Here is a 15,182-nt window from a genome sequence, read left to right on the forward strand (position 1 = left end):
CCCTACAGGGCATGGCTCATAGTTTCATTGAGTTAAACAATGCTATGGTCCGTGTGATCAGATTGGTTTGTTTTCTGTGATTGTGGTTTTCAGTCTGTCTGTCCTCTTTAAGCAGGATAAGAGGCTTATGGAAGCTTTTTGATGGGAGAGACTTACTGAGAGGGAAACTGGGCCTTGTTCTGATTGGCAGGGCCATGCTCAGAAAATCTGTAACCCAATTTTCTGATGATGGGTGGGGCTGTGTTCCTTCCCTGTTATTTACCTGGGACCAAATTATGGTGGCAAGAAGAGGTGGCAAGAATACACAGAAGAACTGTACAAAAAAGATCTTCATGACCCAGATAATCACGTTGGTGTGATCACTCATTTAGAATCAGACATCCTGGAATGTGAAGTCAAGTGGGCCTTAGAAAGCATCACTACAAACAAAGCTAGTGGAGGTGATGGAATTCCAGTTGAGCTATTTCAAATCCTAAAAGATCATTCTATGAAAGCACTGCCCTCAATATGCCAGCAAATTTGGAAAACTCAGCAGTGGCCACAGGACTGGAAAAGGTCAGTTTTCATTCCAATCCCAAAGAAAGGCAATGCCAAAGAATGCTCAAACTACTGCACATTTGCACTCATCTCACACGCTAGTAAAGTAATGCTCAAAGTTCTCCAAGTCAGGCTTCAGCAATACATGAACCGTGAACTTCCTGATGTTCAGGCTGGTTTTAGAAAAGGCAGAGGAACCAGAGATCAAATTGCCAACATCTGCTGGATCATGGAAAAAGCAAGAGAGTTCCAGAAAAGCATCTATTTCTGCTTTATTGACTATGCCAAAGCCTTTGACTGTGTGGATCACAATAAACTGTGGAAAATTCTGAAAGAGATGGAAATACCAGACCACCTGACCTGCCTCTTGAGAAATCTGTATGCTGGTCAGGAAGCAACAGTTAGAACTGGACATGGAGCAACAAGCTGGTTCCACATTGGGAAAGGAGTATGTCAAGGCTGTATATTGTCACCCTGCTTATTTAACTTATACGCAGAGTACATCATGAGAAACGCTGGACTGGAAGAAGCTCAAGCTGGAATCAAGATTGCCGGGAGAAATATCAATAACCTCAGATATGCAGATGACACCACCCTTATGGCAGAAAGTGAAGAGGAACTCAAAAGCCTCTTGATGAAAGTGAAAGTGGAGAGTGAAAAAGTTGGCTTAAAGCTCAACATTCAGAAAACAAAGATCATGGCATCCAGTCCCATCACTTCATGGGAAATAGATGGGGAAACAGTGGAAACAGTGTCAGACTTTTTTTGGGGGGGCTCCCAAATCACTGTAGATGGTGACTGCAGCCATGAAATTAAAAGACACTTACCTCTTGGGAAGAAAGTTATGACCAACCTAGATAGCATATTCAAAAGCAGAGACATTACTTTGCCAACAAAGGTCCATCTAGTCAAGGCTATGGTTTTTCCTGTGGTCATGTATGGATGTGAGAGTTGGACTGTGAAGAAGGCTGAGGGCCGAAGAATTGATGCTTTAGAACTGTGGTGTTGGTGAAGACTCTTGAGAGTCCCTTGGGCTTCAAGGAGATGCAACTAGCCCATTCTGAAGGAGATCAGCCTGGGATTTCTTTGGAAGGACTGATGCTAAAGCTGAAACTCCAGTACTTTGGCCACCTCATGTGAAGAGTTGACACATTGGAAAAGACTCTGATGCTGGGAGGGATTGGGGGCAGGAGGAGACGAGGACGACAGAGGATGAGATGGCTGGATGGCATTACTGACTCAATGAACGTGAGTCTGAGTGAACTCCGGGAGTTGGTGATGGACAGGGAGGCTTGGCGTGCTGCCATTCATGGGGTGGCAAGGAGTCAGACACGACTGAGTGACTGAACTGAACTGATTGAAACTTTGGTGGAGGTAATATGATAAGGAAAGTGAAAGTGAAATCGTTCAGTCGTGTCCGACTCTTTGCGACCCCATGGACTGTAGCCTACCAGTCTCCTCAGTCTATGGGATTTTCCAGGCAAGAATACTGGAGTACGTTGCCATTTCCTTCTCCAGGGGATCTTCCCAACCCAGGGATCAAATCTGCGTCTCCTGCATTGCAGGCAGATGCTTTACCATCTGAGCCACCAGGGAATATGATAATGGGTCCTCCTTAGAAGATCCCATGCATATACTGCTACACTCAGTGCCCCCAACCCTGCAGCAGGTCACCACTGACCCACGCCTCCACTGGAGACCCCTGGACACTCCCGGGAAAGTATGGGTCAGTCTCTTGTGGGGTCAAGGGAACTTCAGTTTAGATAATTAAAGTAAATATACTGAGTTAGACAGTAGGGAATATCAGTACAAAATAGAAACAAGCATGCAAGCAAGCAAAAGAACCAAAAAAGAATTCTAGAATTATAAAGGACAAAAATGTAAATGAAAATTGATCAATGCGACTTAATAGCAGATTTGATATAACAGAAGACAAAATCAGTGAACTCAATAAAATATAGCTCAACAGAAATCATTGAATGTGAAGAAAAAAATTGAACAAAATGAGAAGTTTCAGAAATCTTTGGGTCAGTGTCACATTTTCCAGCATATATGAAATGATAGTCTCAGGAGGAGAGTTGAGAAAGAAAGGGGCAAAAAAAAGTTTGAAGAAAAGATAGCTGAAAGCTTTTCCAGAATTAATGAAAAACATGAATATACAAGTCCAGGAAGTTTGGTGAACTGTTAAGAAATATATTTATAAAGAGAATCTGCTCTTAGGCATACAAAGTCAAATGGCTGGAAGCCAAAAACAAAAAGAACATCTTAAAAGTGAAAAATAGTTTACTACATACAGTGGAAATAATATGATTATGAATCTCTTATCAGAAATAGTAGAGGCCCAGAATCAGTGAGTGTTAGTCATTCAGTCATGTCCAACTCTTTGTGACCCCATGAACTGTAGCCTGCCAGGCTCCTCTGTCCATGGGATTCTCCAGGTGAGAATACTGGAGTGGGTGGCCATTCCCTTCTCTAGGGGATTTTCCTGATTCAGGGATTGGACCAGTGCCTCCTGTGTCTCCTGCACTGACGGCAGATTCTTTACCATCTGAACCACCAGAGAAGCCCCCCACATCAGTGAAATGACATGTTAAATGCCAGGAGAAAAATAAGTGAATCAAGAATTCTCTAGCCAGTATAAGCATCACTAAAAAATGAAACGTGAAATAAAGACTTCCTCAAATCTGTAAACCATAGCATGGTAAAAGGAAAATTCATTCTGAGGCTAACTCAGGTTCAGTCTTTGTTCATAGTGTACTACATCTTAGGAGTCAACTTTGTGATTAAATGCTCCATATCTTGCTGGGGCTGAAGATTTAAATGTTGGTATTTGGTAATCAGAGATTTTAAAGATCAAAGCATACCTGCAGTTTAATATGTCCAAGATTAGAGAGTTTATGAAATTTCACATGTCAAAATGGCAGGGAACAAGGATCGGAAAAATTGAATTTTGAAATGAACTGGTCTTTGAGGCTTCAGGTCAGATCAGATCAGTCACTCAGTCGTGTCCGACTCTTTGCGACCCCATGAATCACAGCACACCAGGCCTCCCTGTCCATCACCAACTCCCGGAGTTCACTCAGACTCACGTCCATCAAGTCAGTGATGCCATCCAGCCATCTCATCCTCTGTTGTCCCCTTCTCCTCTTGCCCCCAATCCCTCCCAGCATCAGAGTCTTTTCCAATGAGTCAACTCTTCGCATGAGGTGGCCAAAGTACTGGAGTTTCAGCTTTAGTATCATTCCTTCCAAAGAAATCCCAGGGCTGATCTCCTTCAGAATGGGCTTCAGGTCAGTTAGGATTTTAAGTGGTTAAGAATTCTGGACATGGGGAATTAGGGCCTTCGATTTTTAATTTTTTTGTTTTGTTGGTTGTTTGGGGCTTAAAATGCTAGGAACTTTCCTTTTAAATGTCCTATTGGTATTTCTCTGCAGGAAATGGAAATATCATTGAGGGTTTCATGTAGTCTCACAACTAATGGAAATAATAATGCTAATAATAATGATGGCAGTGAAAACAAACTGTAGTTCTTGTTATGTATCAAGCATGTTGATCTGAACAAATAGATTGCTGCATGTTTCTCTAGCAAAGATGTCTTTATTTGAGATCAGCAGAGAATGACAATTTGGTGTCTGCAAACATGGTGTATGTGTGTGTGCTCAGTCACTTCAGTTGTGGCTGACTCTTTGTGATCTTATGGACTGTAGCCTACCAAGGCCCATTTCCTAGGATTATCCTGGCAAGAATACTGGAGTGGGTTGCCATGCCCTCCTCTAGGGGATCTTCCCAATCCAGGGATCAAACCTGTGCCTCCTGCATTCCAGGTGGATTCTTTACCACTGAACCACCTGGGAAGTCCCTGCAACCATGGTGAGTCATGTGCAAGTCCCTGCAGGGCAAGGGAAGGAGAACATTTTTGCAGAGATGAAAAGGAAGTTGGGAGGGCTATAGAAAACAGAGTCCAGGGTGTTTCATTGGCTGAGTTCTTGCCAGGAAAGAAGAGGGTATTTCTTCCTGTAGGGCTTTACTATCATCCCAGGGTATGAGAGCTCCCTCTTCTGATCTTCTGACTGTAATTAATTGAGGTTTTTGTTCATTAATGCTTTAATAGATACCATTCTAAGAATTTTGCATACATCAATTATTTTAATTCTATTATAATTTATGTCATTTTTAGATAGGACCCTGGCTTTCCAGGTGAAGAAGTCAAAACACCTTAGAATTTAATTTGCGTTAAAACATAACTTTTATTTCATCAGACATTTATGGCGTTTGCCCTCAGTCTCTATTTGCGTCTTTCAGTTTGTCCTCCCACTGTTGCCTCTGGGAAGTGAACATAACTGCAAGCACTGCCAAGGCCATCACTGGAATAGATTTTTTTAAAATTCACTTTATTTAAGCTAAAAAAATAACCTCTAAAATGGAATATTTAATGTTCTCTATTTTTTTTTTTAAATAACTGCCAGTTGAAAAGCTGGCATTTGAGTTTATGGCTTAAACTCATGTCCTAGGTTTTAAAAATTAGACCAGGAAGATGAGAATCAAGTAGTTTTAGCTTTTGTGCTGGGACTCAGATTGTACTGCAAAACATGTGGGATATTCCAAACACAGGAACAGGATTCAAATACTGGGTAAAAAAAAGACATGAGAAATGTCTATTATATCCACTCATCAAATGCCTTCCCTATTTTCTGTGATGAATAAAGGATCACCAACAGAAATTTGATGATTTTACCTATACATACTATTTCCCCCTGAAATGGTGTATAAAATACAAAATATAGGTAGTGTTGTTGCTTTTTTTTAAAAAGTTACTTTATTTTTATTGAAGGATAATTGCTTTACAGAATTTTGCTGTTTTCTGTCAAACCTCAACATGAATCAGCCATAAGTATACATATATCCTCTCCCTTTTGAAACTCCCTCCCATCTCCCTCCCCATCCCACCCCTCTAGGTTGATGCAGAGCCCATGTTTGAGTTTCCTGAGCCATACAGCAAATTCTCAATGGCTATCTATTTTGCATATAGTAATGTAAATTTCCATGTTACTGTTTCCATACATCTCACCCTCTCCATTATTGCTCTTAGACAGGCTTTCAGATTTGTCTTACTAATCCTAGGAATTAATTAATGAATGCCTAGAAAATTTGCCTGACATATTAATCTCTTAGATTAAATGAGAGTTGAAGATGAGTAAGAACAGCCTAGAAACATCAGTAAAGGACACAATTAGGGAATAAGACTTTATATTTTTGGGCTCCAAAGTCACCACAGATGGTGACTGCAGCCATGAAATTAAAAGATGCTTACTCCTTGGAAGAAAAGCTATGACCAACCTAGACAGCATATTAAAAAGCAGAGACATTACGTTGCCAGCAAAAGTCTGTCTAGTCAAAGCTATGGTTTTTCCAGTAGTCATGTATGGATGTGAGAGTTGAACTGTAAAGAAAGCTGAGCACCAAAGAATTGATGCTTTTGAACTGTGGTGTTGGAGAAGATTCTTGAGAGTCCTTTGGACAGCAAGGAGATCCAACCCGTCCATCCTAAAGGAAATCAGTCCTGAATATTCATTGGAAGGACTGATGCTAAAGCTGAAGCTCCAGTACTTTGACCACCTGATGCAAAGAACCGACTCATTGGAAAAGACCTTGATGCTAGGAAGCATTGATGGAAGGGGGAGAAGGGGACGACAGAGGATGAGATCGTTGGATGGAATCACTGACTCAATGGACATGAGTTTGAGTAAACTCTGGGAGTTTGGTTATGGACAGGGAGGCCTGGCATGCTGTGGTCCATGGGGTCACAAACAGTCAGACACGACTGAGTGACTGACCTGAACTGAACAGCTTTTGATAAAATGAAAATGTGTAGTATAATCAAGATCTTTGTAAAGTTTTCCTAAATACACAGAGTACTTTGTATATGAATGGTTTCTTTGTGTTTTTGTGCTCTTTTATGCTTTGCTTTCACATACCACAGAGGCAGTCCTGAAAGATCTAAAAGTCATCTTTGGAGCTATTTTACTACCATTTATCCTCAGCCTACTTTTACTAAATATACTCCTAGTGTAGACAAGAAAGAAACAGTAATTGACATTTCTCAGTTGACTTATAGATTGTGGAGTTTGTGTTTGATGGAATTGCGTGTAAGAATCTCCTCCACCAGTCATGATCCGTGCTTTTACCTTATTTAGTGATTCTTTGGAAGTGGGAGATCATACTGTGGGCCTGTGCATGAAGGTGATGATCATAGGGATTTAAGGATCAAAGAAAGTACGTTTTATAAAGTATGGCTCCTAGATGGACTTCAAAAGTATGCCTTCTCAGTATCCAAATGTGTTTGACTTATTTGAAACATTAAAAATGAACTCTTTTCTGTTTGCCTATACTTTGATTATTCAGTCTTGTTTTCTACATTGAAATTAGCTTTTGTAGAATAGTAAGGTTGTGTATTAGATATTCAGTCATGTCCAACTGTTTGCAACCTCATGCACTGTCACCTGCCAGGTTCCTCTGTCCATGGAATTCTCCAGGCAACAGTACTGGAGTAGGTAGACATTCCCTTCTCCAGGAAATCTTCCCTATCCAGGGATTGAACCCAGGTCTCCTGCATTGCTGGCAGATTCTTCACCATCTGAACCACCAGGGAATAGTAAGATTAGCAAACCCATTTGTAGATTCAGGGACCAATCTAAGTATTTGTTTTAACTAATTTAAACCTCACAGCAACTCAGTGACATAGAATATAAGTTCTGTCGTTTTCCCACTTACAGATGAAGACACTGGGAATTACAGAGGTTAAGTAGCTTGGTTAGGGTCCTACAGCAAGTAAGAAGCAAATATTTGGAACCAAAAAGGTCTAGTGCTAGAACCTCCACCCTTAGCCACAAGACAAGTCTCCTGCCTGCCTGAAAATGATTAAAACTTAAAAAATATTATCTTTGTACATAAAACAGATGAACAGATTTGTTATATATAAAACATTATTTTTTGAAATTATTTGAAGAAAATGAGTTTTAAAAGTTTTCATTGAGGTAATTAGCTAATGGTTTGTAGGCATTAATTGTGTAACAAATATATAATATTTTTATTTTGTTTAGATTATTATAGTTATTAATATCCATGTGGTTTATGTTGATTAAAAATGTTAATATAACTGTAGAGCATGTTAAGAGCCATAAGTGATGAAAGGGGGAAGCCTTTTAACCTAATTGAAATCTATTAAAATGAAATAAGCAGTCTCATTTGTAGGATAAGTAAAGTATGCTCACATAGGATGGTAAAGCAGGAATAGTTTTGCTACTTAAAAAAATAAATAATCAGTGTTCTATAAAAAATTTGATTTTTATTGTGAAATTTGAAAATTAGAGTTTGATGTATATTATGAAGGGCTTCCCAGTGGCTCAGTGGTAAAGAATTCACATGCAATGCAGGAGATGTGAGTTGGATCCCTGGGTCCAGAAGATCCTATGGAGAAGGCCATGACAATACATGACAACTCCAGTATTCTTGCCTGGGAAATCCTATGGATGAGGAGCTTGGTGATCTATAGTCCATGTGATTGCAGAGTCAGACACGATTTAGCGACTAAACAACAATAACAACTATATTATGAAGACTAATTTTTTAAGAATGTGAATCTGTACTTCATGATTCTGTTCATATTAATTTTTTGTGAGTCAGTTTATAGTTCGTTTAGGAGAGGATAATTTAGGGATACTCTTTTAAATTTCTATTTTTAATAATGAAGTAAAAGTTTTGTATTTTTCTACGTATGTCATTTTATAGTGTGAACATCTATGCTACATCTTTCTGGAAATTTCCTATATGTTTATGCTGGTTCATTGAAATCTGTTTCAGGGTGTTCCACCACCAGGTGCCTATGATGTTCAAAAATCATATGAGATGTCTCAAATTCAACATAAATACATGCCACCTCGTACTTTTGTGGCTAGAATAAAACATGCCTCCTTTCTTAGCACAACACCTCGGTGCCTGGACAAAGTGGATGATGGGCCAGGTAAGTAAAGATTGTCTTTTTAAAGATATGAGGAAAAAAATCTAAGGTTTCCTTATTAAAATAGATAATTGTAAATATAAGTTTACATTTACCATGTCTCTTTTAAGTTTGCAGGACAAAAAATAAAAAAAACAAAAAACAAAAAACAACCTAAATCTGCTTATTTAGTGAAAGATGTTAGATTTTTTTCAACTGTACGGTTTGTTTGGAATTTTATATCTTTTAATTTTTCCAAAGACAATTTTACTAATTTTACTACAGCTAATAAGTCATCTCCTATTAGAGAAAAAAACGAACTCTAAATATGCTATATTATTAGAGGAGAAATAACTACTGATTTGGAAAATCAGTCATATACAAGGTATATATCTTGTACATATCATGCCAGTCTTATGGAATTATTTAAATTTTCCTCAAGTATTAAGAAAGCAACTATTTAAAAGCTAAATGTTTTTATCAGGGCTTGAAATACCAAAAGGAATTTTGATTTTTAGAATTGCAATTAGTTCAGCTACTAGTAATTACATTTTTGTACTAAAATATAATGAAATAGCTTTTCTTGGTAATGAAAATGAATTGGTAAGTCTATTTCATACCAGAGTGCTAAAGAATCAGAACATGAGTTTTCAACAGTAATTTACAAATGTATTGCCAATAAATAATCAAACTATTGTAATGAATCTTTATGAGACTATAAAAAGAAAAAAATGAAATAGAATAGAGAAAATTAAGAGATTTTAAAGAAGAATCAAACAGGAGAATATGATGGGTCAAACAAATAAGAATACTTGGGAAACCCTGAAATCCCCAGAGGCTTGCTTTATTTTTCACTTTCAAGAATCAGGTATATTACCAACTTACAGGTCCATTTGAAGTCCAAATTTAGCTTTCCTTAGTTTCTTTTTCACCTTTTGAGTTATTGTGCCATTGTATATTTTGTCAGGTTTTAGCTTTGTTTGAAATATCAGTAGAATTCAATTACCTTTACTGTGTCCATAACCACACTCAATATATGGTCACCCAGAAATGTTTTAGGGAAATTAATTCTTTGAAGTCGAGGTATCATCACTGTCACCAAGACCAAGAACAATCAATCAAGTAACAGATATCTATTCCAGAGTCCCTTAAAGTAGATTAGATTGGTTTTCATATTTTCTGAAGATTTTTTTCCTTTGCTTTTACTCTCATCTCCATAAAGTGTATTATAGATAGAATGCATAGTAAGAGTTTGAGTTAAGTTCCAGAATTGGAATATGACTTTTCATTACTTCAATATTTACCCTCAGGCAAGTAAACTGTTTCATTAGTTTCTATTTTACAAAATTGAGATAATACTTGCCACCTACTTGACTCTCATGAGAATATGAAAGATTAATAAAACTATACTTCAAAGTCATTTTCAGAATATTTGAATCTCCTAGAAGTATAAAATCTTATTATAATATGAAACATGTTTCTTCTTAGTGCCAAGCCAGCAATAGCTTCTGAAAGAATTTGGGATAGGGAAATATCTTCATTATGAAGACAATTATTATTTGGAAGTCAAAGACATATGGGCTGTCAACGTCACTATACAACTGTAGATTAGCTAGTTAACTAAATGAAAAGAGTTTATCACAATAAGCCAATACTTCATTAAGTTTGCCATCCTGCATCTTAAAGTAGCCTACAATTCAAATAAATGATAGCAGATATCCCACATGCCTCTATAATCAACACATTCGAAAAAATATATGCATTTCTGAAGCTATTACCTGATGCCATGATTATGAAATTTGATTTCCTCTGACACAATGTAGATACTGTAATATTATAGAATGATTCATTTTTTTGAACTTAATCTTAAAATATATAGTCCAAAATATGTCTCTTACATATATTTAATAGGTAACCAGGGCCAATTCAATTAATATCCATACCTTGTTTTGGTAATTGAAGATTAACTTCTGTTTGTCCTGTTACATTGATTTAATCTAGGAAAATAAGTCAGGTGTGTATCAACTCTCTGAATAGGTTCATCTTATTTTGTTGATTTTTGTTTAGGCTAGATTTTTTATCGACCAATATGACAAGCAGTTCTTAATTCTATAATGAGAATAGCCCATTTATATTTATAGTTCTTAATACCATTTAACTTTTGTTGGGGACAACTAGTATGTTAAATCTTTAGGCTTTTGTTTTAAATCATTGGTATATGATCAAAAGGTACAATGATAGTAATTCTGTTGGTTATATGTTTTGTGTCAACGTTTATCCCAAGAATGATGTTCTTTCTTATCATATCTTCTTAGAAAAAGAGTGGGTTTTTTTTAATCCCTAATATTTGTCATTTAAATCTTAGTAATTGTTTTACCTTAATACCAGTGATAAGAGCCATTTGGGTTTTATGTCAAATTATTTATCAGCCAGATAAAATTATTTTCTGTTACTATATATGTGTATTTGTATACATTTGGAACTATAAGACTGAGTTAATTTATAGAGCCTGATATTCATGTTTCTTCCTTGAGTCATGACATTGGCAAGAAGAATTGAGTGCTTTGCCTTACAGAACTTAAAGAACATGTACCTATAATAGAATAATAGGCAAGTTAAAAATTTATTACTGTCTGATATTTGTAGGTAAAAGTGGTAAGAACTGAGATTGATAAATGACATAATATGAGTTTGGTTGACATATGAATAGTATTCTTGGGACTCACAAACTTAGAGGATATTCAATCACTGAACATTCTATAGCTGTGTATTTATTTCAAATTATTTTAGAACTTTTATTAACACTATGGAAGTGATTTTGTTTTATTCAAATGAAGTCTTTTCTTTGAAGTTATTCAAGAAGGATAAAACTCATTTTCATTAGTCTAAATTAAAGGGAGAAGTAGTATAGTTGCAGTCAGTATACTGTATACCATTAAATGTTGTGTAACCAATAAAAACACATTTGAATCATTTAATGAGGAAGTTATTAAATGAGGTGTATCACATTATAAAGCAATCTACTCTTACACACCACGTTTTAATTCAGGGATATGTAAATGACTTTGTGATTAATCCAGTTCAGGTAAAGTAAAATTGTTAAGTGTAAAGAGAATTAAACATTATTTTTTCTCTCATATTTAACCTGTTTTTGGACATTTGGAGGAGGAAAATACTCAGCGAATTTAAAAAGAAAATGAATGAAAACATTGAGAATGTGGAAATTTGGGGACTCTTGTATCACAGTGGAAGTATAAGTTGATGTCAGTGATTCTAAAGGACAAGCTGGCAGAATGTTTCAAATATACATCCCATTTAACCTTAACATTCTACTTCTGTGATTCCTCTGTGAAGTAATTGATAATATGCCTGAAGTTTTACACATCAAGTATATTCATCCAAGAATACTAAAAATGAAAAGTTTTAAATATATTAAATGAAAGAAAATAGGTAATTCTGATGTAAAAGCTGAATAGAGTCCTATGAAAAATTTTAAAATGGTATATATCATTTAAACCTGATAATAGGATAGGATTAATTTGATCAGTCATTCAACAAATATGTACCAAGAGCCTCTTACATATTAAGCACTGTTCCAGGGACTTGTGATAGAGCCGTGAACAAGATGTAAACATTGTTTCATGGAGCAAAACTTTAGGAGTGAGACATTTAATAAATAAATGAATAAATAGATCAATAGGTTGATAAATGAGGGAAGGAAAAGAAAGAATACAAGATGGTTATACATGCTATGGAGAAAAATGAGAAAAAAGGAAGAATGGGAGTTCATTGTGGGTTCTGCATCAGTTTAAAAAGTGTTATCAGTGAAGAGCTTACTTGGAAAATAATATGTGATTAAACAACCTTAGGCTCATGAAAGATTTTGTTTTGCTTTTCAATTTTTGCTTTCTCTATATGAACATACACTGTTTTATAGTAAGTAAAAATGATTTAAAATTGTAATAAAACAATTGAAATTTAAAGCATAATTTTAATTAAAATCAATGTTTAAGTGAATAATAGATTAAACAATACATAGTATAAATATAACACTTGTAAGCTGAACATAACAGATACTGAGACTGTTTTTATATAGAAAGCATAGATCATTTCTAATGAAAACAGTGTGATTTATGTATCACATTCCTATGGGAAATTATTTTAGGAAACAAATATAATTCATCTTTGAAGTTAATTGAACACATCCCATGAAGATGTTTTTGTTCACTTTTTTAATAAATATAAGTGGTACCTTTGATATAAAAATCAGTGTAGTGTGAAAACTAATTATTCTATTTTCTCAGTCGTTTGTAATATTATAGCTTCAGAAATACTAAAGAGTTTGTCAAAATGCAGTTCATCCCACTTGCTGAGTGCTGTTGCAATAAACATGTAATTTTTTGGCTTGTTGTTCTATAGCTTCCAGAAATGCTTTTGGGCTCTGAAAATGCAGTATAATTCTGAGTATAGGCAAAAATTGATCAGATCAATATTGGAAACTTGCTGATTTTATATCATTATTAAAAATAGTGAAATTTTATTACTGAAAGTAAGATAACTTTATTTGATTTGCTTTCAAATTGTTTTGTTTCTTTGGGTACTTCATATATCAGGTAAATTCTTATTTATATACAATTTGAGAAAGATCAATTTATTTACTAGGTGTATCTTAAAGGTAAAATTACCCTGTATGTAGTATACAGAAAATGAATTTTCTGAGTCATTCACTTTTTGTATACTAAAGAATCTTTGAAGACAATGGAAAAAGCTTTATTTGAGGAGAAATTAACTATGTTGGGGGAGGGGAAGAAAGGACTGATGCAAAATATTTTAGAACACAAAGGTTAACAGAATCAAAATCTGAAATAGAATGGTAGCCTTAAAGCAGAAAATGGACTTTGTTTATTTAGGTGCAAGGTAAGATGTAAAGAATAACTGAAAATATATAGATTTTATATATAGAGATAATACAAGTATAACTCTTTTTTTGTACTTTGCATTATTGCACTTTACTGATACAGCTTTTTTAAAAAAAAAAATAAACTGATGCTCTGTGGCCACCCTGTTGAGCAAGTCTATCCACACCATTTTTCTAACAGCATTTCTCACTTCCTGTCTCTGTGTCACATTTTGGTAATTCTCACAATATTTCAAGATTTTAATTATTATTATATTTGTTATGGTGACTTGTAGTCTGTGATCTTTGATATTACTGTTTTAATTGCTTGGGGACATCATGAACTACACCCATATAAGATGGCAAACTTAGCTGGTAAATGTCATGTGTGTTCTGACTGCTCCATCAACTTGTAATTCCCTCTCTCACTCTTTCAGGCCTCCCTATTCTTTGATACGTAACAATATGGAAATCAGGCCAATTAATAACCCTAAAATAGCCTATAAGTGTTCAAGTGAAAGGAAATGTTACATCCCTCACTTTAAATCAAAAGCTAGAAATGATCAGGTTTAGTGAGAAAGGCATGTTTGAAAGCTGAGATAGGCTGATATGATATAATATTGTTGCCTATAATCACTGTGCTATGCCTTAAATCTCTATGACTTATTAGTTTTAAGTTGCGTACCCTTAAATAACCCTTTAATAAATAAGAGGAGAGATGTTAATCTCTCCTCTTATCCCATTCCCAGTCCCTAGTCACCACCATTTTACTCTTTTTTTGGAGTTTGACTTTAGATTTCCACATGTAAGTGATATCAATACAGTATTTTTCTTTCTCTCTCTGACTTATCTTAGTATAATGTCATTGAAGTCCATCTATGTTATTATTTCAATTGGCAAGATTTCCTTCTTTCTTGTAGTTGAACAATATTCTATTGTTTATGTGTGGCATGGGCCACATCGCCTATATCTTTACCTTTTCATGAGCACTTAAGGTTGTATCCCTATCTTGGCTAATGTGAATAGTACTGCAATAAATATGGGAGTGCTTGTATCTCTTCAATAGTGGAGCAGCTCTTTATACAGATTTCTTAAACACAGAACGTGACATTACAAAGCATTCAACATGTACAGTATATAATAGCAAGCTTGGAAAGTACATAGTGGCAAATCCTCATGGAATCTAAAATAAGTATAATAAATGATGAATTTATAATTGCATATATATCTTTGTAGTAGATCAAAGCACTATGTGTTCAAAATTTTTTCACATTTCATCTGTAACAACAAAATATTTTGCTTATTAAATGATATGGTGACTTCAAGGAAAAAACAACTGTTTCACAAATTTATATAATCCTCAGTTATAATTCATGAAGATGTTCAGCTTCAGTGAGTGAACTGAAAGTTGCTCAATCATATCCAATTGTTTGTGACCCCATGGACTGTAGCCCACCAGGCTCTTCTGTCCATGAAATTCTCTAGGCCAGAATACTGGAGTGGATAGCCTTTCCTTTCTCCAGAGGATCTTCCCAGCATAGGGATCGAATCGGGGTCTCCTGAATCACAGGCGGATTCTTTACCAACTGAGCTCTCAGGGAAGCCCTTGGACCTTCAAATCTGAATGAAGCTAATCAAATTAAATCTTAACAAAAATGTGTGAAAATATAATACAACTCTAAGTGGTCAGCCTTGCCTTCTAATGGAAGAAGTTGTCTCAATAGTTAGGAGGCTTCTTATCACTGGAGGTCT

General features: G+C 35.5%; 1 protein-coding gene across 1 annotated transcript in view; it reads left to right on the forward strand.

Moving 5' to 3' along the window:
- STPG2 (sperm tail PG-rich repeat containing 2) overlaps nucleotides 1-15,182 on the forward strand; it is a 629,653-nt gene that overhangs the window by 244,363 nt on the left and 370,108 nt on the right. The window contains exon 11 of the mRNA XM_070372927.1: nucleotides 8,398-8,557. Within this exon, the coding sequence (XP_070229028.1) occupies nucleotides 8,398-8,557 (160 nt within the window). The remainder of the gene's footprint in view (nucleotides 1-8,397; nucleotides 8,558-15,182) is intronic.

Source organism: Bos mutus, chromosome 6 (genome assembly GCF_027580195.1).
Source record: "Bos mutus isolate GX-2022 chromosome 6, NWIPB_WYAK_1.1, whole genome shotgun sequence".
Taxonomy (NCBI): Eukaryota; Metazoa; Chordata; class Mammalia; order Artiodactyla; family Bovidae; genus Bos; species Bos mutus.